The sequence below is a fragment of the Eumetopias jubatus genome, unplaced genomic scaffold, assembly GCF_037043125.1.
Source record: "Eumetopias jubatus isolate StellerSeaLion01/CBP00866 unplaced genomic scaffold, mEumJub1_p1.0 scaffold_15, whole genome shotgun sequence".
NCBI classification, from domain to species: Eukaryota; Metazoa; Chordata; class Mammalia; order Carnivora; family Otariidae; genus Eumetopias; species Eumetopias jubatus.
In genome coordinates, this window is record NW_028274821.1 from 82845392 (window position 1) to 82867694 (window position 22303).

Below are 22303 nucleotides of genomic sequence, written 5' to 3' on the forward strand. Positions count from 1 at the left end.
GTCGGTTGTCTTTTGGTTTTGTGGACTGTTTCTTTTGCTGTGCAAAAGCTTTTTATCTTGATGAAATCCCAATAGTTCCTTTTTGCCCTTCCTTCCCTTGCCTTTGGCGATGTTTCTAGGAAGAAGTTGCTGCAGCTGAGGTCGAAGAGGTTGCTGCCTGTGTTCTCCTTTAGGATTTTGATGGACTCCTGTCTCACGTTTAGGTCTTTCAACCATTTGGAGTCTATTTTTGTGTGTGGTGTAAGGAAATGGTCCAGTTTCATTCTTCTCCATGTGGCTGTCCCATTTTCCCAACACCATTTGTTGAAAAGACTGTCTTTTTGCCATTGGACATTCTTTCCTGCTTTGTCAAAGATGAGTTGACCATAGAGTTGAGGGTCCATTTCTGGGCTCTCGATTCTGTTCCATTGATCGATGTGTCTGTTTTTGTGCCAGTACCATACTGTCTTGATGATGACAGCTTTGTAATAGAGCTGGAAGTCCGGAATTGTGATGCCGCCAGCTTTGCTTTTCCTTTTCAAGATTCCTCTGGCTAGTCGGGGTCTCTTCTGGTTCCATACAAATTTTAGGATGATTTGTTCCATTTCTTTGAAAAAAGTGGATGGTATTTTGATGGGGATTGCATTGAATGTGTAGATTGCTCTGGGTAGCATTGACATCTTCACAATGTTTGTTCTTCCAGTCCATGAGCATGGAACGTTTTTCCCTTTCTTTGTGTCTTCCTCAATTTCTTTCATGAGTATTTTATAGTTGTCTGAGTACAGATCCTTTGCCTCTTTGGTTAAATTTATTCCTAGGTATCTTATGGTTTTGGGCGCAATTGTAAATGGGATCGACTCCTTGATTTTTCTCTCTTCTGTCTTGTTGTTGGTGAATAGGAATGCCACTGATTTCTGCGCATTGATTTTATATCCTGCTACTTTACTGAATTCTTGTATGAGTTCTAGCAGTTTTGGGGTGGAGTCTTTTGGGTTTTCCACATACAGTATCATATCATCTGCAGAGAGTGAGAGTTTGACTTCCTCTTTGCCAATTTGGATGCCTTTGATTTCTTTTTGTTGTCTGATTGCTGTGGCTAGGACTTCTAATACTATGTTGAATAGCAGTGGTGAGAGTGGATATCCCTGCTGCGTTCCTGACCTTAGGGGAAAAGTTCTCAGCTTTTCCCCATTGAGAATGATATTCGCTGTAGGTTTTTCACAGATGGCTTTATGATATGAGGTAGGTACCCTCTATCCCTCTACTCTGAAGAATTTTGATCAAGAAAGGATGCTGTACTTTGTCAAATGCTTTTTCTGCATCTATTGAGAGGATCATATGATTCTTGTTCTTTCTTTTGTTAATGTATTGTATCACGTTGATTGATTTGTGGATGTTGAATCATCCTTGCAGCCCAGGGATAAATCCCACTTGGTCATGGTGAATAATCCTTTTAATGTACTGTTGGATCCTATTGGCTAGTATTTTGGTGAGAATTTTTACATCCATGTTCATCAAGGATATTGGTCTGTAATTCTCGTTTTTGATGGGGTCTTTGGTATTGGGATCAAGGTAATGCTGGCCTCATAAAATGAGTTTGGAAATTTTCCTTCCGTTTCTATTTTTTGGAACAGTTTCAGGAGAATAGGTATTAATTCTTCTTTAAATGTCTGATAGAATTCCCCTGGGAAGCCATCTGGCCCTGGGCTTTTGTTTTTGGGAGATTTTTGATGACTGCTTCAATTTCCTTGGTGGTTATAGGTCTGTTCAGGTTTTCTATTTCTTCCCGGTTCAATTTTGGTAGTTGATACATCTCTAGGAATGCACCCCTTTTTTCCAGGTTATCTAATTTGCTGGCATAAAGTTGCTCATAATATGTTCTTAGAATTGTTTGTATTTCTTTGGCGTTGGTTGTGATCTCTCCTCTTTCATTCATGATTTTGTGGATTTGGGTCATTTCTCTTTTCTCTTTGATCAGTCTGGCCAGGGGTTTATCAATCTTGTTAATTCTTTCAAAAACCAGCTCCTAGCTTCGTTGATCTGTTCTACTGTTCTTTTGGTTTCTAGTTCATTGATTTCTGCTCTGATCTTTATGATTTCTCTTCTCCTGCTGGGTTTAGGCTTTATTTGCTGTTCTTTCTCCAGCTCCTTTAGGTGTAGGGTTAGGTTATGTATTTGAGACCTTTCTTGTTTCTTGAGAAAGGCTTGTATTACTATATAGTTTCCTCTCAGGACTGCCTTTGCTGTATGCCAAAGATTTTGAACAGTTGTGTTTTCATTTTCATTGGTTTCCATGAATTTTTTAAATTCTTCTTTAATTTCCTGGTTGACCCATTCATTCTTTAGTAGGATGCTCTTTAGCCTCCATGTATTTGAGTTCTTTCCGACTTTCCTCTTGTGATTGAGTTCTAGTTTCAAAGCATTGTGGTCTGAAAATATGCAGGGAATAATCTCAATCTTTTGGTACTGGTTGAGGACTTTCCTCTTGTGATTGAGTTCTAGTTTCAAAGCATTGTGGTCTGAAAATATGCAGGGAATAATCTCAATCTTTTGGTACTGGTTGAGACCTGATTTGTGACGTAGGATGTGATCAATTCTGGAGAATGTTCCATGGGCACTAGAGAAGAATGTGTATTCCGTTGCTTTGGGATGGAATGTTCTGAATATGTCTGTGAAGGCCATTTGGTCCAGTGTGTCATTTAAAGTCTTTATTTCCTTGTTGATCTTTTGCTTAGATGATCTGTCCATTTCAGTCAGGGGGGTGTTAAAGTCCCCCACTATTATTGTATTGTTGTCAATGTGTTTCTTCGCTTTTCTTATTAATTGCCTTATATAATTGGCTGCTCCCATGTTCGGGGCAATTTACAATTGTTAGATCTTCTTGTTGGATAGACCCTTTTAAGTAGGATATAGTGTACTTCCTCATCTCTTATTACAGTCTTTGTTTTAAAATCTAATTTGTCTGATATAAGAATTGCCACCCCAGCTTTCTTTTGGTGTCCATTAGCATGGTAAATGGTTTTCCACCCCCTCACTTTCAATCTGGGTGTGTCTTTGGGTCTAAAATGAGTCTCTTGCAGATAGCATATCGATGGGTCTTGTTTTTTAATCCAATCTGATAGCCTGTGTCTTTTGATTGGGGCATTGAGCCCATTTACATTCAGGGTCACTATTGAAAGGAATGAATTTAGTGCCATTGTATTGCCTGTAAGGTGACTGTTACTGTATGTTGTCTGTGTTCCTTTCTGATCTATGCTGCTTTTAGGCTCTCTCTTTGCTTAGAGGATCCCTTTCAATATTTCTTGGAGGGCTGGTTTCGTGTTTGCAAATTCCTTTAGTTTTTGTTTGTCCTGGAAGCTTTTTATCTCTCCTTCTATTTTCAATGACAGCCTAGCTGGATATAGTATTCTTGGCTGCATATTTTTCTCCTTTAGTGCTCTGAAGATATCTTGCCAGTCCTTTCTGGCCTGCCAGGTCTCTGTGGATAGGTCTGTTGCCAATCTAATATTTCTACCATTGTAGGTTACATATCTCTTCTCCCGAGCTGCTTTCAGGATTTTCTCTTTGTCTCTGAGACTTGTAAGTTTTACTGTTAGATGTCGGGGTGTTGACCTATTTTTATTGATTTTGAGAGGGGTTCTCTGTGCCTCCTGGATTTTGATGCCTGTTTCCTTCCTCACATTAGGGAAGTTCTCTGCTATTATTTGCTCCAATATACCTTCTGCCCTTCTCTCTCTTTCTTCTTCTTCTGGGATCCCAATTATTCTAATGTTGTTTCGTCTTATCGTATCGCTTATCTCTCGAATTCTGCCCTCGTGATCCTGTAGTTGTTTCTCTCTCTTTTTCTCAGCCTCTTTATTTTCCATCATTTGGTCTTCTATATCGCTGATTCTCTCTTTTGCCTCACATATCCTAGCAGTTAGTGCCCCCATTTTTGATTGCACCTCATCAATAGCCTTTTTGATTTCGACTTGGTTAGATTTTAGTTCTTTTATTTCTCCAGAAAGGGTTTCTCTAATAACTTCCACGCTTTTTTTAAGCCCAGCTAGTATCTTTAAAGTCATGATTCTGAATCTAGGTCCGACATCGTACTAATGTCCGCATTGAGTAGGTCCCTGGCTGACGGTACTACCTCTTGTTCTTTTTGCTGAGGTGATTTTTTTTGTCTTGTCATTTTGTCCAGAGGAGAATAGATGAATGAGAGAACAAAATGCTAACAGGTTAACAACGTCCCCAGCAAATATACTGTATACAAATCAGAAAAGACCTGAAACCAGGGGAAAAGAAAGGGAAAGAAAGAAAAAAGAAAGAGAAAAAAAAGATAAAAACAAAAACAGAACAATACAAAAAAAGCAGAATATGATCAAATATGATCAGGCTAGTGCATAGATCAGTGCCACGCACTAGATTTTGGGCGTATTTTGGTCTGTTAGAAAAACGTGCCTCCTAAAATTTTAAAGGAAGAAAGACATATATATGTCTTTCACAAAATAAGAGTTGATACAATGAAGGGATAGAAGATGACTGTAAAGATGAAAATTATAAAAGATTTTATAAAAGGAATTGATAAGTTGTTTGAAAAAAGAAAGAAGATTTAAAAAAAAAAAGAAAAAAGGGAGAGAATGTCACCACGGAGGAGAGTAGAACAAAGCCATACACTAGTGATTTAGGGTATATTTTGATCTGTTAGAAGAAACTGTATCTCCAAATTTTAAAGCGAGAGCAACTTATATATGTATATGCCAAAAATAAGGGTAACTACTATGAAGGGATAAAATATGACTCTAAAAATGAAAAATAAAAATTTTTTTTTTTTAAAAAGGGATTGATAAGATGTTGGTTGAAAAAGGGAAAAAGAAAAATTAAAAAAAAACAGTTAAAAAATTAACTTTGATGAACTAATGCATCATGGTAAAAAAAAAAAAGCCATGAATTCTATGTGCAGTATTCCCCTACCGCTGGAGTTCTCCCGTTCTCCTTGATCGGTAAACTTGGTCTTGGCTTGCTGGCTGTTCGTGCTGATCTTCTGGGGGAGGGGCCTGTTGCCATGGTTTCCAAATGTCTTTGGCTGAGGCTGAATTGCCCCGCCCTTGTCAGTCTGGGCTAAGCAAGCTGCTCGGGTTTGGTCTCAGGAGCTTTTGTTCCCTGTATGCTCTTGGTACAGGTTTGGAGGACAAGGGCGAAAATGGTGGCCTCCCAATCTCTACCTGCAGGAGCTGAGAACTCAGGGCCCTGCTCCTCAGTGCGCCCCCAGCGAAAAGCAGTCACTCCCGTCTCCCTGGTCTCCGGCCGCACTCCGCGCTCACCCGGCCTGTGACCGAGCGTTTGTATCTCTGGCACCCGACCCCGTGTGGAGTCTCCAAACCCAGCAGATCCCTGCGGTGTGCTCCCACGCCGCTCCTCCCGGGGGAGGAAGGGGAGTCTCCCCGGCTCTGCCGCTTGTTGGGTCCCTGCTGGAGGAGCAGTGGCCCGAGTGGGCCGCGCATCACAGTTTATGGCAACCCCGAGCTGAGAGCCCGCGGCTCGGCTCTGTCTCTGCAGCCGGCTTCCCTGCTCCGATACCTGGGAGCTCTGCTGCACTCAGGCACCCCCGGTCTTTCTGTGACCCCAAGGGTCCTGAGACCACACTGTCCCACGAGGGTTCCACCCCCCGCTTAGCCACTGGAGCGACGTCCCTCAGCGGAGCTGGCTTCTAAAAGTTCCGATTTTGTGCTCCGTGGCTCTAGCACTTGCCAGAAGTGGCCGACGGAGGCCCCCTCCCCCGCCGTCTATCCTCCCGAATATCGCCTGGGATTCACTTCTCCGCACGTCCTACCTTCCAGTAAGTGGTCGCTTCTCTGTTCAGAGAGTTGTTGCTACTCTCCTCTTCGATCTCCTGTTGAGTTTGTAGGTGTTCAGAATGGTTTGATCCCTATTCAGCTGAATTCCTGAGACCAGACGAAATCTAGGTCTCCTACACCTCCGCCATCTTGCTCCGCCCCCCCCCAACAATTCAGAAGCTTTTAAACTTTGAGTCCATTTTTCTGGATTGTGTATCAACATTTTTTCCGATTTGCAAGTTTGTTTTCTTTGTGGGTTATTTTTTCCTCCCTCCCTCCCTCCCTTCTTTTCTTTCTTCCTTGAAAACCATTTTTATTTGATGTAACCAAACCTAAGTTTGTCAAGAAAGTACTAAAACCTTGCCCCAAAAAGGTCCTGACTGTTGAATCACAGATCTGTACTTCTGAAACAAATAACGCAACATATTTTAAGAAAAATGAAAAAGAAGAAGATAGCAGTAGAGGAAGAATGAAGGGGAGTAAGTCAGAGGGGGAGACGAACCATGAGAGATGATGGACTCTGAAAAACAAACTGAGGGTTCTAGAGGGGAGGAGCGTAGGGGGATGGGTTAGCCTGGTGATGGGTATTAAGGAGGGCACATTCTGCATGGAGCACTGGGTGTTATGAACAAACAATGAATCATGGAACAGTACACCAAAACAAATGATGTAATATATGGTGATTAACATAACAATAAAAAAATTAAAAAAAAAAAAAGGTCCTGTCTCTTCCCACTTTGCATTTTATAATAATCACCAAAGAGAAGAAAGCCATTTTCTTTCGGTTACCTCGTGGATAGACTCCAACAAGAACCTTTTGTGTAGGAGATAGTTCTACCCAAATTCTCAGAGGCCATCCAGTCATTGGCTTTCTGTTTGGATCTGGTTGGATCCAGTAATTTCTCTTTTTTTAACCTCTCTGGAGTTTACTTTATGTCGAAATGTGATTAAAGTAGAGCCTAGAACAGAAGGGAGACTGAAGATGCCTTGAGAGCCTTTCCCTGTGGGCTCATTCTCCAAGTTTCCCAGCACTAATATACCTGCCACAGCATATCTTTCCTAGGGGAATCAAGGGGAAAATCAGGCCAGTAATCTAAGTCTGCTGGGTGTTTTGAACTGGAAATTATAACATCTGCTTCCTACCCCCTAGGGTTCTCTCCTTGGCTAGTTATACTCCTCAATTCATAGATTTGGGGCTGGTACATAGGAGTGAGAGTCTGAATGCGGAACTTTTCTTGTTGGTGCCCAAGAAATATCTAGGACCTTGGAAGCTGATATTTAGATCCCCTAAAAAGAATCTCAGGACACATTTACCGACCAAACATTGGATCATAAATGCAGGTAACGTCAGTATTGAGATGGAATGGGTATTTTCCTCAGCACATATGGGTTTATATATGGGGATGGAAGAGGAAGAATGAGAAAGCTGATTCTGACATGGAGGAGAAGAGAGAATTAAAATGAGAGAGGGCAGGGAGGCACGGAGAAGGAGTAGAGACATGGAGTGACAAGAACAGAGAGAGAATGGGAAGTGGGAGAGAAGGAGGGAGAAAATGACAAAGTGTAGGGACAGACAGGAAGAAAAAGAAAATAAAAAAGATAAAAGTGAAACAAGAGATAAAGAGATACAGGCAAGCGGTCTTCAGAGGAATTTCCACTTGCTTTAGGCCGTGACATAGTCCAGTTGCTGAATGTGGGAAAGGGTGTTTTATTTTTTTAATTTTTTAAAAAATTCTTTATTTAAATTCAGTGTAGTTAATATATACTGTATTATTAATTTCAGGGGTAGGATTTAGTGATTCATTAGTTGCATATAACACCCAGTGCTCACTACATCAAGTGCCTTCCTTAATGCCCATCACCCAGTTACCCCATCCCCCCACTTCCCCTCCATCAACCCTCAGTTTGTTTCCTAGAGTGGGAGAGGGTGTTTTATAGTCAACTTTGTGACTAGTGGCAAATGCCTCTAATGAGACAGTAACCTCCTGTCCCTACATTTAGGTAGGAATTAGCTTTGCGAAGCAATTGCTTCATTTTGTTGAATACCACATGGAAGTTGGGAAGGACACGTGAGTTTTATTGCATACTGGTGCCCAGATAACCAGAGTATTTAGATATTCCTGAGATCTTTCCAATATTGGTGTATTAGTTTACTATTACTGCTCTAACAAATTACCACAAAGGTAGTGGCTTCAAAAACCCACACATTTATTATCCTATAGTTCTGGAGGTCAGAAATCTGAAATGTTGGGACACCTTGGTGAGAGCTCCAAGGGAGAATTTGTTTCCTTGCCATGTCCTGTTTGTCTGTTTGTGTCCAGTTTTTAGAGGCCACCTGCATTCCTTGACACATGGCCCTTTCCCCACTTCCTACACCAGCAGCATAACATTTTAAAATCTCTTCCTGACTGATTCTTCTGCTTCCCTCTTCTACATTTAAGGATACTTGTGATTATATTGGGCCCTCCCAGATATTCCAGGATAATCTCATGCTAAAGTCAGCTGATTAAAAACCTTAATTCTATGTGTACTTTAACTCTCCCTTGTCATGTACCATACCATATCCCTAGGTTCTGGGCATTAGGATGGGGATGTCCTTGAGGGTTATTATTTCTGCTTACCACAACAGACTAGCAGGTGTTGAAAGATGACAGGAACAACCAAAAGGGAGATGAAAACTTGGGACACAAGCTAAAAACTCACTTCTTTTGGCATCTTTTGATAATAGTCCTAATTTTTCATTATGGGATGTTATTATGTTGCATAGGGAGGAAAGGAAGCATATTCAAAAAGATATACTTGGCATGTAATTTAAAATGTTGTTGCATCATCACAACCTTCTATATGTTGTCAGTAGAAAATAAACTATAAATAAATTTGCATGAAATACTTGCTGGGAGTCAGCCTGATCTTTGCTTTCTCAACATGATAGGAGATCCCAGGAAACCCACAACCACCAAGGGGGAGGAGTCTAAGTGATGTCAAATGAAAATGTGTCTTTCTAAGGAAGTTGGAACAGAGAAGTCAGCAAGAGTGAGAGAGGTGGAGGTAAGGGAGAAGAGTTTGGAAATGCAGGAGAGACACAGATTTTTCAGGGTCTTTAAGACATACTAAGGTTGTAACACTCCATCTTAAAATCAATGGGAATCCTTTGAGGGTTTTCAAACAGGGAGAGTTATTTAGATTTTTAAAAAGAAATATAGGGGTGCCTGGGTGGCTCAGTTGGTTAAGCGGCTACCTTCGGCTCAGGTCATGATCCTGGAGTCCCAGGATTGAGTCCCGCTTTGGGCTCCCTGCTCAGCAGGGAGTCTGCTTCTCCCTCTGACCTTCCTCCCTCTCATGCTCTCTCTCTACCATTCTCTCTCTCTCTCAATAAATAAATAAAAATCTTTAAAAAAATAAAAAGAAATATAGGTTTTTAAGAAAAAAATATCTCTCTTCAGCTGCAGTAGGGAGAATGGATAACATAATTAGGGTTTTGTAAGAACCCTCTACTGAACTGAAAGAACAATCTACTAAATTAAAATAAAAATGTATGTATATCAATGAGTGTTCTTTAGCCAATACTATTTGTATCCTTTTATTTGAAAAATCCACCTCCCATCTGAAATTTAACAATTGAATTCAAATTGTTGAAGTCAAATCTTCTAAAGTTTGCTGTGCTGTGGTTGATGACTTGAAATACCCAGCACAGAGCATTCTTGGGGCAATAGCATGGCTGAGACATCATATGCCATGGTCTGATCCTCAGTGTCACAGATGGAAGAATGCTGGTTTGTCACTAATCCAAGAAAAGCTGGCTCTCATTAACAGTCCTTCATCAACAATTTTCCTAATTCCTTTATGTGCCAACATATAAACAAACATATGAGAAATAGGTTGTTTCCCACTTTCTAAAATAAAACATACATATTTACATATGACTGCTAAAAATGCTTATTTCAGAGTCCTTAATATTTTCAACCATTCTTCATTCCTAGCAGAGGAACGAGTATCACGAGGAGGGAAAACCAGAGCAGCGTGTCCGAGTTCCTCCTCTTGGGGCTCCCCATCCGGCCAGAGTAGCAGGGCGTGTTCTTTGCCCTGTTCCTGGGCATGTACCTGACCACAGTGCTGGGGAACCTGCTCATCATCCTGCTCATCAGGCTGGACTCTCACCTCCACACCCCCATGTACTTCTTCCTCAGCCACTTGGCCTTCACCAATATCTCTTTCTCATCTGTCACTGTCCCAAAAATGTTGATGGACATGCATGCTAAGTACAAATCCATCCCCTATGCAGGGTGCATTTCACAAACGTATTTTTTTATATTTTTTACTGACCTGGACAGCTTCCTTAGTATATCAATGGCATATGACCTCTACGTGGCTATATGTCACCTTCTTCATTATACCACCATCATGAGGGAAGAGCTATGTGCCTTACTAGTGGCTGTATCTTGGATCTTGTCCTGTCCCAGCTCCCTTTCCCACACCCTTCTCCCACCCAGTTATCCTTCTGTGATGCTAACACCATTTCCCACTTTTTCTGTGACCTTAGTGCTCTGTTCAAGCTGTCCTGCTCAGACATCCTCCTCAATGAATTGGTCATGTTCACAGTAGGGGTGGTAGTCATTACCCTGCCATTCATATGTATTCTGGTATCTTATGGCTACACTGGGGCCACCATCTTGAAAGTTCCTTCCACCAAGGGGATCTCCAAAGCACTGTCCACATGTGGCTCCCACCTGTCTGTAATGTCTCTGTATTATGGGTCAATATTTGGGCAGTACCTTTTCCCCAAATTAAGCAGTTTCGTTGACAAGGACATCATTGTGGCTCTTATGTACACAGTGGTCACACCCATGTTGAACTCTTTTATCTACAGCCTTAGGAACAGGGACATGAAAGAGGCCCTGGGGAAACTCTTCAGTAGGGCAACATTTTTCTCACAGTGATATGACATTTATTTAAATCAGAACCTCATTTTGGTTGACCTCATGTATTTGATTTTCCATTTCAATACTTTTTAAAACTTTAATGTTTCCACCCTAAGACAAATAGTGACATGTTGGATGTGCTTGGTAAATATTTGTTGTCCAGAATTTCATTCCCATATTAACAATGCTCTCTTTTATAAATACCTTTTGATCAGCAAATGCTGTTAATTTTATTACTTATTTCTGCAACTTGGGGGCATGAATAATACAATGATCTACAGCTTGGTTATCCCTTATTTGAGATTTTTGGAAACCCTTATATCTGGGGCCCATAATCTCAAGCTTTAACCCATCCCAGAATCTAAAGAATTAGCTATATCATTTCACTACATTCTCTGATGTATCTGTTTTTTTTCAAATCCTCCAATTTTTTTTTAAGATTTTATTTACTTATTTGACAGAGAGAGACAGTGAAAGAGGGAACACAAACAGGGGGAGAGGGAGAGGGAGAAGCAGGTTCTCCACTGAGCAGGGAGCCCAATGAGGGGCTCCATCCCAGGACCCTGGGATCATGACCTGAGCCGAAGGCAGACGCTTAACGACTGAACCACCCAGGTGCCCCAACAAATCCTCCAATTTTTAATAAAAGCTCCCAATTGGATTTTTATGTAAGCTTTCCAGTTTTAAAATACTATATGGATCAAACAAAATGTGTACAGTCAGGGTAAGGTCTGCAAAGGTCACCAGCATTTAAACCCCATTGTAATGGGATAACTCAGTAATGGGCATTAAGGAGGGCACGAGACACGATGAGCACTGGGTGCTATATGCAAACAATGAACCATTGAACATCACATCAAAAACCAATGGTGTACTATACCCTGAGTAATTGATTTTAAATAAATAAACAAACAAACAAACCCCACTGTAACATGTCTTGACCTGTATGACCTGCCCAGGAAGAGAGAAATTACCATAGGCCAGATGGTAGGAGGATGAAGCAGTGGGGGAAGCTAAAGGCCGAGTGTCCTCACTGTACACTTAAGAGAATTAAGGCCCAGGAGAGGGGTGCCTGTCCAGGGAGCAGTGGTCTCTGGGTGTCCCATGCAGAGCACACGTTCTTCCCACTGTTTCCTGTTTCCCTCAGAACCACACTAATGGTGGTAATTGTTCTATCTCCAAGACCCCAGGGACTTTCTGCTGAATGCCTATATGCTTGCCAGAAAAAAAATGTGCAAGGTAAGGGTCAAAGATACTTAAAAGCCTTATTTTGGTAAATCTTATGTATCTTAAACAGATTTTCCTTTCATCTTTATACATCTTTTGAAATCAAAGTATCCTGGGTGGCTCAGTTGGTTAAGCGACTGCCTTCGGCTCAGGTCATGATCCTAGAGTCCTGGGATCGAGTCCCACATCAGACTCCCTGCTCAGCAGGGAGTCTGCTTCTCCCTCTGACCCTCTTCCCTCTCATGATCTCTCTCTCTCATTCTCTCTCTCTCAAATAAATTAAAAAAATCTTAAAAAAAAATCAAAGAATCCAAACTGCTTGTCACTTAAGAGGAAGTGTATTACTCTCTGCCCATGATATAAAACGTTACAACAACAGCTCTAAAGACAGAGGGCCTGTAGGAAATCAAGACTCACCAGCCCCCTTTTGCCAACACTGTGTGGTTGTTGCTGCTTAGCCCCCATACACAGTCATAAATGAGAGCCTGCTTCATGCTGGCCTCCTTTGTAAATTAACCAAATTATAGAGCATACTCTCAGAAAGCATCGTTGCTTTCCTACAAATGCCACTCCAGGTTTAACACTGACTCTCTCCATGGACATTCCACCTTCCCAAGTGAAGAATAAAAGCAAAGCTTCTCAAACTTCAGGGTGCATTTCTGTCACAGGAATAAAAGGCACAGCATAGTGAATATAGTCAGTGTTATTTTAAGAATGTTGTATGGTGACTGATGGTAGCTATGCTTGTCGTAAGCATGGCATAATGTACAGGTAAGTCGAGTCACTGTTGTATACTTGGAACCAATGTAACATCGTTTGTCAACTTAAATTACTCAAACTAAAAAAAAAATTCCTGGAGAAGTGATTTAAACACAGGTTTCTGGACTCTACCACCGAGTTCCGATTCAGTAGTTCTGGGATGGGACCCCGAAATTTGAATTTCTGACAAATTTCCACATGATGTTGATGCTGCAGATCTATGAACTACAATTTGAAGAATACTGGTGTAAAGACTTAAATTATGGAAGTTGTGGGATCCCACGACATCCTAAGCTATGACCTAACTAGGGGAAACAGATATCTGGCAGGCAAGGGCCAGTAAAGAGATCTTTCCACATCTCCTTTTGGGTTCACACTCTGATATTCTTCCTAAGGACCATGTTTCCTCCAAGTCTGCCCTTAGAACCATCTGCCTCTGAATTACCTGGCCCCAGATCTCAGGGATGAGCATCTTGGGAGATGGAGCTGGGATCTGCATCTTTAACAAACTCCCAGGTGATTCTGCTGAACATCAAAGTTTAGGGACATTGCCCTAGGGCATCTGTACTGGAGGGAGGAAGAAGAGAACTGAGCAATTAATCCATGTTTAATGCATGTCTTTAACCAAGAGGTTGGTGCCCTGTCCCCTTGGGCTCTCTCCTGGTGAGAGTGGAGTCTTCACATCTCCATTTCTGAAGCTGGTGAATTGAGAAGAGTAAGCTCCAGGCTCATGACTTTTCCCTGTGTCAGTGAGAGAGTTAGGACCACAGAAGTTGTAGGCTGAATATGATCTCTGGGTATCCTGCCGAGAAGCTGAGAAACCAAATCCATACTCCCAGGAGCAAGATGACTTGAGCATAAAGCTCAGAGCAGAACTGGGTATCCTTCCTCAGGAGCAGGGGTGTGTGTGTGTGTGTGTGTGTGCCTGTGTGTGCTCATCACTTCTCTGTGCTCTCCCTGAAGTCACTTCTTACTAGTTCCTAAACAGAGGGATACCACACTCACCACTGGCCACTGACTGTCAGACCTTTAACCCTCAGCCTTGGGGAGATGAGGAAGAGAGCCAGCTGGCTGCATAAAATTAGTGGGCATATCCCGATCCAGGCTGGGGGCCTCATCTCATCATTCAAGTCCTAGATGTCAGAATTCTAGTTCTCAGTTGCTTAGTGTTAGTGTGGCTTAGTTCTTAGCTGCTCTTAGTGAATGCAGTGTCAACCAGCTCTTTCCAATGCTTATCTCCAAAGTCCCTGATCACTCCCTCCCCTTTAGACAACATTGTTGTTTCCACCTGAAAGTATATTTGAAAGACAACTTTTACCTAGAGAGCTTTGGTTCCTTTTTTTGCTTTACATATAGCACTTATATCACAGTTCTTTCTTAGAATCTGTTTGATGATTTCCTGCCTGAAATCCCTAGTATAAGTCTCATACCTTCATTGAAAGCATCAAACTTTGGGCCCAGGAAAGATCTTTCTTTCTTGTTTTTTTTTTATCTTGAAGGTTTTTTTTTTTTTAACTTAAATTCAATTAGCCAACCTATAGTAAGTACATCATCAGATTCAGATGTAGTGTCCAATAATCTATCAGTTGTGTATAACACCCAGTGCTCATCACATCATGTGCCTTCCTTAATGCCCATCACCCAGCCACCCCATCCCTCCCACCCACCTCCCTTCCAGCAATCCTCTGTTTCCTATAGTTAAGATATCTCTCATGGTTTTTCTCCCTCTCTGATGACTTCCCATTCTGTTTTTCATTCCTTCCCCTACGGTCCTCTGCCCTGTTTCTTGTATTCCACATATGAGTGAAACCATATGATAACTGTCTTTCTCTGATTGACTTATTTTGCTCTGCATAATAACCTCCAGTTCTGCCCACATTGATGTAAATGGTAAGTGTTCATCCTTTCTGATGGCTGAGTAATATTCCATTACATCTCTCCCCCCCCCCATATATATGTCACATCTTTATCCATTCATCTGTCGATGGACATCTCAGCTCTTTCCACAGTTTGGATATTGTGGACATTGCTGCTATAAACATTGGGGTGCATGTGCCCCTTCGGATAACTACATTTGTAACTTTGGGGTAAATACCTAGTAGTGCAATTGCTGGGTCATAGGGTAGATCTATTTTTAACTTCTTGAGAAACCTCCAAACCATTTTCCAGAGTGTCTGTACCAGCTTGCATTCCCACCAACATTTGTCATTCCCTGTCTTGTTAATTTTAGCCATTCTAACTGGTGTGAGGTAGTATCTCATTGTGGTTCTGATTTGTACTTCCCTGATGCCAAGTGATGTGGAGCATTTTTTCATGTGTCTGTTAGCTATCTGTATGTCTTCTTTGGAGAAGTGTCTGTTCATGTCTTCTGCCCATTTCCTGACTGGATTATTTGTTTTTTGGGTACTGAGTGTGACAAGTTCTTTATAGATCTTGGATACTAGCCCCAATTACATTTTCCTGGGTTCCACTGAAGATAAGACCCTGAGTTTTTTCACTGGACTTCTTTGCATTTTATATTTAATAGGAGCAATATCACCTCATGTAGGATGCCTCCTAGGAGTGAGGTGTTTTACATACATTACCTTATTTAATTTTTTTTGATTCAGGAACTAGTATCCCAGTTTTAGAGAGGAAAACCTGAGGCTCCAAGAGGTGCAATGCCTTGCCCAAAGACAGATCTGACAAATAGTGGAAAGGTGATTTTTAATCCATTCTGTCTGATCTCAAAGCCCATGCTTTGCCCTCTACAGGACACAGTCTCGCTGTCAAAGAAATATCAGTTATCAGTAAGCTGTGGTTGAAGTATTATTGACCAGAAGGCTGGATGTGGTGGAGTGAGAGTCCATATGTTCTTTACAAAAGGTTTATGCAGAAAAAAAGAGGTACAATCAAGTTGTATCCAAGGGATTTCTATTAAAATCCCAAATCCTATAGACTAGATAGGTTTACTAGTTTAGGAAGGAGTAGTCCTATTTATAAAGCATGAGGAAAACCAGACAGAATAGAGAGAAAGTGGGAGAAGTCCAGAACAGTGGCCTATTGGAGGTGTCATTCTCTACCAGGCAGGATGTGGTTGGACTCTGCCTGTATTCCCAAATTCATCATTGCTGTATATGACCTTTGCCTACATCAGGTCATAATCCCGCAATGAAGTGGCTTTGTGGCACCTGATCCCTGCTCAAAATCTGCCTGTCGAGGGGAGTGAGCAGTCAAGAGGGAGAAATAAAGGGATCTCATGAAACAGAGGACAGGAAACTAAGACTAATTTGTGCCGACTATCTGCTGAGGTGCTTCACTAATGTTATCTTATTAATATTCACAAATTTATTTTTTTAATTTTATATCCTTCTTTATTGGCTTCATTTTATTTTCAGAGTGTTACATGCCTAAAATCTATTCTTAAATTCACCCTGCTTTACAATATAATTTTATTTGGAATAATAAATAGCATAGCAGCAGAACCCATTAGCCATGTAATTAAACAGTTGTTATAAATTCAATGAGTGAGGTGGGATTGTACATAATTTTTTCATGACTGAGGCTCGTCGTCATGTCTCCAATTTGGAGATAAGAAAATTGAAGCTCAACTGGGTCACTTACCCAGAACTCACAAACATGAAGTGGTATTGCCAGAATGTGAATCTATTTCTAATTGCATTGCTTCTCTAATACCACCATATGGCACTCAGACATGAGGCTCTATCCTTAATAAGAAGAGCATGAGGAAGGAGAACCAGAGCAGCATTTCTGAGTTCCTCCTCCTGGGGCTCCCCATCCGGCCAGAGCAGCAGGGCGTGTTCTTCACCCTGTTCCTGGGCATGTACCTGACCACGGTGCTGGGGAACCTGCTCATCATCCTGCTCATCAGGATGGATTCTCGCCTCCACACCCCCATGTACTTCTTCCTCAGCCACTTGGCCCTCACAGATGTCTCCTTTTCATCCATCACGGTCCCCAAGATGCTGATAAACATGCACTTTCAAGATCAATCCATCCCCTATGCAGGGTGTATAATACAGATGTATTTTTTCGTATTTTTTACTGATCTGGACAATTTCCTTCTCACCTCCATGGCATATGATCGGTATGTGGCTATCTGTCACCCTCTCCACTACACCACCATCATGAGAGAGAGGGGGTGTATCTTGCTAGTAGCTGTATCCTGGATCCTCTCCTGTGCCAGTGCCCTGTCTCACACCTTCCTTTTGGCCCAGCTGTGCTTTTGCGCTGACAACACCATCCCCCATTTCTTCTGTGACCTTGGTGTCCTGCTCAAGCTCTCCTGCTCAAACACATCACTTAATGAGCTGGTCATTTTCACAGCAGGAGTGGCAGTCATTGCCCTCCCTCTAATATGCATCTTGATCTCTTATGGCCACATTGGAGCCCCATTCTGAAGGTTCCATCTGCCAGGGGGATCTTCAAAACCTTATCCACATGTGGCTCCCACCTCTCTGTGGTATCTTGTATTATGGGATAATTATTGGGCTTTATTTTTTCCCCTCATCTGGCAGTTCCAGTGACAACATAATTGCCTCTGTGATGTACACAGTGGTCACTCCATTGCTTAACCCTTTCATTTATAGCCTAAGGAATAGAGACATGAAGGGGGCCCTGGCGAAACTCTTCAACAGGGCAAGAGTCTTATGTCGGTGACATCTGCTCATCTTTATAACAGACATGTGTATTCATGTCTCCCCAGATGCCAGACCCCTAATCTTGAGCCTTGCATGCAGTAAGTGCTCAGTAAATATTTGATAACTTCAATTACATTCTGTCAGTTATTGTCTCTTTTCCTACCAATTCTTTAGTGTGAATTATGAATTCTGAGTTGATAGCACTGATTATTGCTCTTGCCTATTAGACTGCGATATCACATAGCTAAATAGAGTGTATGTCTCTCCTCTTATTTCCTGGGAATTTATTAGTTCTTTTCTTAAATGGCTTTATTGAAGTATAATTGACATATAAATGTTATATGTATTTAAAGTGTGCAACTTGATGTTTTGATATGTACATGTTGTGAAATGATCACCACAACCAAGCTAATTAATAATCACTTCTACATAGTTATCATTTTATTTTATCTTTGTGTGTATGGTGACGAGATTTAATTTAAGAGCCACTCTCCTAGCAAACATCAAGTACACAACACAGCATTGTTATCGATAGTCATCTTGCTGTACATTAGGTCTCAAAAACTTGTTCATCCTACATAACTGGAACTTTGTACAATATGTCAGGTGAAATAAGTCAGACTCAGAAAGACAAATCCTGCATGACCTCACTTTTATGTGGAACATAAAATAGTCAAATTCATAGAAGCAGATAATTGGATGGTGGTTGCCAGGAGCTAGGAGGAAGGGGAATTGGGGTGATATTGGGAAGTTATGGGCTTTTAAGAACCTTGGAAGACACCGACTAACAGGGCTCCTTTGGCATAGAAAATCTGCAGAATTGGGAATCTGAAAGGTATTCCTTTTCCTTTCCTCACCTCCTATTCTGTGCTCTTCTATTTGTTGGTGGTGGTGGTGCTGATGGTAGATCAGAAGACAGTGTGTGCTGTCCTTTATAGCTCTAGGAAACTATCCACTGTTATGAGTTCAGCTGCTCTACCTAGGAACCTGAGGCTTCTGGATTTTAGGAACACTGATCACTCTTAACAGACTATAGAGACCTTCAGTCAGCAATTCACTCTCAGACCAGTTATCTATGAAGCTTTCTGACTGCATGTGTGATTTTCAAGCAAGAAACAGCCTCAGTTTGTTCATCTCCCCCTCTGATTTCCCCCTCTTCATTCTTCCCCTCCTGCTATCTTTTTTTTTTTTAACATATAATGTATTATTTGTTTCAGAGGTACAGGTCTGTGATTCATCAGCCTTACAAAATTCACAGCGCTCACCATAGCACATACCCTCCCCAATGTCTATCACCCAGCCACCCCATCCCTCTCACCCCCCACCACTCCAGCAACACTCAGTTTGTTTCCTGAGATTAAGAATTCCTCATATCAGTGAGGTCATATGATACATGTCTTTCTCTGATTGACTTATTTCGCTCAGCAAAATACCCTCCAGTTCCATCCACGTCATTGCAAATGGCAAGATCTCATTCCTTTTGATGGCTGCATAATATTCCATTGTAGATATATACCACTTCTTCTTTATCCATTCATCTGTTGATGGACATCTTGGCTCTTTCCATAGTTTGGCTATTGTGGACATTGCTGCTATAAACATTGGGGTGTACGTACCCCTTCGGATCCCTACATTTGTATCTTTGTGGTAAATACCCAGTAGTGCAATTGCTGGGTCATAGGGTAGCTCTATTTTCAACTTTTTGAGGAACCTCCATACTGTTTTCCAGAGGGGTTGCACCAGCTTGCATTCCCACCAACAGTGTAGGAAGGTTTCCCTTTCTCCGCATCCCTGCCAACATCTGTCATTTCCTGACTTGTTAATTTTAGCCATTCTGACTGGTGTGAGGTGGTATCCCATTGAGGTTTTGATTTGGATTTCCCTGATGCCGAGCGATGTTGAGCACTTTTTCATGTGTCTGTTGGCCATTTGGATGTCTTCTTTGGAAAAATGTCTGTTCATGTCTTCTGCCCATTTCTGGATTGGATCATTTGTTCTTTGGGTGTTGAGTTGGATAAGTGCTTTATAGATTTTGGATACTAGCCCTTTATCTGATATGTCATTTGCAAATATCTTCTCCCATTCTGTCTGTTGTCTTTTGGCTTTGTTGACTGTTTCCTTTGCTGTGCAAAAGCTTTTTATCTTGATGAAGTCCCAATAGTTCATTTTTGCCCTGGCTTCCCTTGCCTTTGGTGATGTTTCTAGGAAGAAGTTGCTGTGGCTCAGGTCGAAGAGGTTGCTGCCTGTGTTCTCCTCAGATTTTGATGGACTCCTGTCTCACATTTAGGTCTTTCAACCATTTTGAGTCTATTTTTGTGTGTGGTGTAAGGAAATGGTCCAGTTTCATTCTTCTGCATGTGGCTGTCCAATTTTCCTAACACCATTTGTTGAATAGACTGAATGACATACCTTTCTTTTTTTATTATGTTATGTTAATCACCATACATTACATCATTAGTTTTTGATGTAGTGTTCCATGAGTCATTGTTTGTGTATAACACCCAGTGCTCCATTCAGTACATGCCCTCTTTAATACCCATCACCAGGCTAACCGATCCCCCCATAACATACCTTTCTTAAAGAATTCTCACCCTTCTAGCTAAAGATGTTCTATTAAGGTCATGTATCTAATTTTACTCTCTCCTAAAACCCTACTAAAAGTAAAGTGATTTTTTAAAAAGTCATAAACCCCACAAGGACAGAGAAGAGTAGAAAGCACAAAATAGTAACACAATTTAGAAAGCTGGAAACCATATGGATGAGGAAGTGGTGATCAAGATGATATTAACACTGCCCTCAACTTGACTAAGCTGCAGACAGTTTCTCCTGGCTATGTGCTAGTATAATTTTTTTTTGACAGTGGGACTGAGTTAACAGACCTGGAAAAGTGGAATCCTAAACTGGTAGTAGATAAAATAAAAGAGTCAATCTTGTCAGCACCAAAGAATACTCAAAAAAGGCCCAGAAACTGGAATCCCTTGGTACCTTGGGACCCAGGAGTAAAAGGGACGTCTAAGAGGTGACAGTTATTTCAGAAGAAGCTAGGTCCCTAGATTACCCTTCACATCCCACACTATGGGAATGCTGTCCCTCTCCTATCCCAGCGGAAACTGGGAGATTTACTTCTGGAGAAGCTTGGGACTGGGGGTTGCCACCTACAGCTCAAAATCTTATTATTAGTGAAGCATGTGAAAAACAAGGAAATTATATGATTATGCATGCACACCAGATGTGGAATGCTGAGACCCACAGCCCTTTATCCAGATGTTGCTGCCAGACCTCTATCGTGGATGTAGAATATTAGAAGAATCTTCTTTGGAGGCTGAACAGGAAAGAACTAAAGATACTGGCATTGGAGTTTCCCTCCTCAAAATAGGTTTCCCAGCTAGATTGCACTTCAGTGAAACTCAGTCAACAGCTCTGTCTATGAGCACCAAGCTGCCAGCCAGTTTCCCAAAAATGTACTGGATTATGGCAGAAGTCAGCACAGGACACAAATTTGAATCGCACAGCCCAATGAGGTTTCCATATGTACATGCCAGTGTAACCACCCCACAAATCAAAATATATAACATTTCCTTCCGGTTAGAAGGCTCCCTCTTTTCCCTTCTGAGGCACTATCCTCTCAGAGGTGACTACTCTCGTGATACATATTACCAGAAGGTTAGTTTTGTCACTTCTTAAAGTTCATGTAGAAAGAATCATATGGTAGAATGCCTACATCTGGCTTCTTTAGTTCAACATGACATCTGTCAGATTCAATCATGTATGACCTATTACAGGAGTTTGTTCTCTGTATTGCTGTAACATTTCATTATACAAATATTAGTTGATTCATTTTTCTGCTGAAGAATATTCCAATTTTTGGCTATTATGAGTAAAGGTGATAGGAAGCATGCCTTTTGTGGGCCATATGTATATATTTCTCCCAGGCATACACCCAGAAGTGATATGTCTGGGCATTAGAGTAAGCAATATTTAGCTTTAGTATATGCAGGCAAACTATTTTCCAAAATGCTTCTACAAATTTACGCTCTCACCCAAAATAATTGAGAGTTCTAGTTGCTAAATATTCCCAATAAATGTAGTAGTGTTCATCTTTTTATCTCTGGGGTATTGTTGAGGAATACTAGGGTGATGGAAATGTCCTATATTTTTGTCTGCAGAACGGCTACATGGATATATACATATGTAAACATTCATTAATTTTACAGGTATTATTTGTGTTTTTTGTTCCCCGCATTTTTCTTTTAATGTAAGGACAACACAAGGCTAATATGAGCAACTTTAAGCTAAGGAATGTTAATTTGAGTAAATAGAGAGATGCTTCAGAGATTAAAAATACACTAAAGCTGACAAAAGAAAAGAAAATCTGTCTTTCTCTGCTTGACTTATTTCACTTAGCATAATCCCCTCCAGTTCCATCCATGTCAGTGCAAATGGTGGGTATTCAGCTTTTCTGATGGCTGAGTAATATTCCACTGTACATATGCACCACATCTTCTTTGTCCATTCATGTGTTGAAGGGCATCTCAGCTCCTTCCACAGTTTGGCTATTGTGGACATTGCTGCTTATCATATGGTTTCACTCATATGTGGAACATAAGGAATAGTGTGGAGGACCCCAGGGGAAGGGGGGGGAAAACTGAATGGGAAGAAATCAGAGAGGGAGATGAACCATGAGAGACTTTGGACTCCGGGAAACAAATTGAGGGTTTCAGAGGGGAGGTGGGTGGGGGATGGGGTAGCCAGGTGATGGGTATTAAGGAGGGCACAGTGTTGTGATGAGCACTGGGTGTTATATGCAACTAATGAATTGTTAAACACTATGTCAAAAACTAATGATGAAACAAACAGGGTTTTAGAGGGGAGGGGGGGATGGGTTAGCCTAGTGATGGGTATTAAGGAGGGTACGTATTGAATGGAGCACTGGCTGTTATACGCAAACAATGAATCATGG

General features: G+C 41.3%; 2 protein-coding genes across 2 annotated transcripts; both read left to right on the forward strand.

Moving 5' to 3' along the window:
* The first annotated feature begins 7847 nt into the window (after nt 1-7847).
* Nucleotides 7848-10735, forward strand: LOC114212902 (olfactory receptor 1J2-like). The gene is given in 3 exon segments (XM_088018820.1): nt 7848-7867; nt 9779-10226; nt 10289-10735. Coding segments are annotated over 3 exon segments (915 nt in total).
* A 5690-nt stretch (nt 10736-16425) lies between these two features.
* LOC114212799 (olfactory receptor 1J4-like) lies at nt 16426-17362 on the forward strand. The gene is given in 3 exon segments (XM_028107784.2): nt 16426-17092; nt 17095-17166; nt 17169-17362. Coding segments are annotated over 3 exon segments (933 nt in total).
* Nucleotides 17363-22303: the final 4941 nt, after the last annotated feature.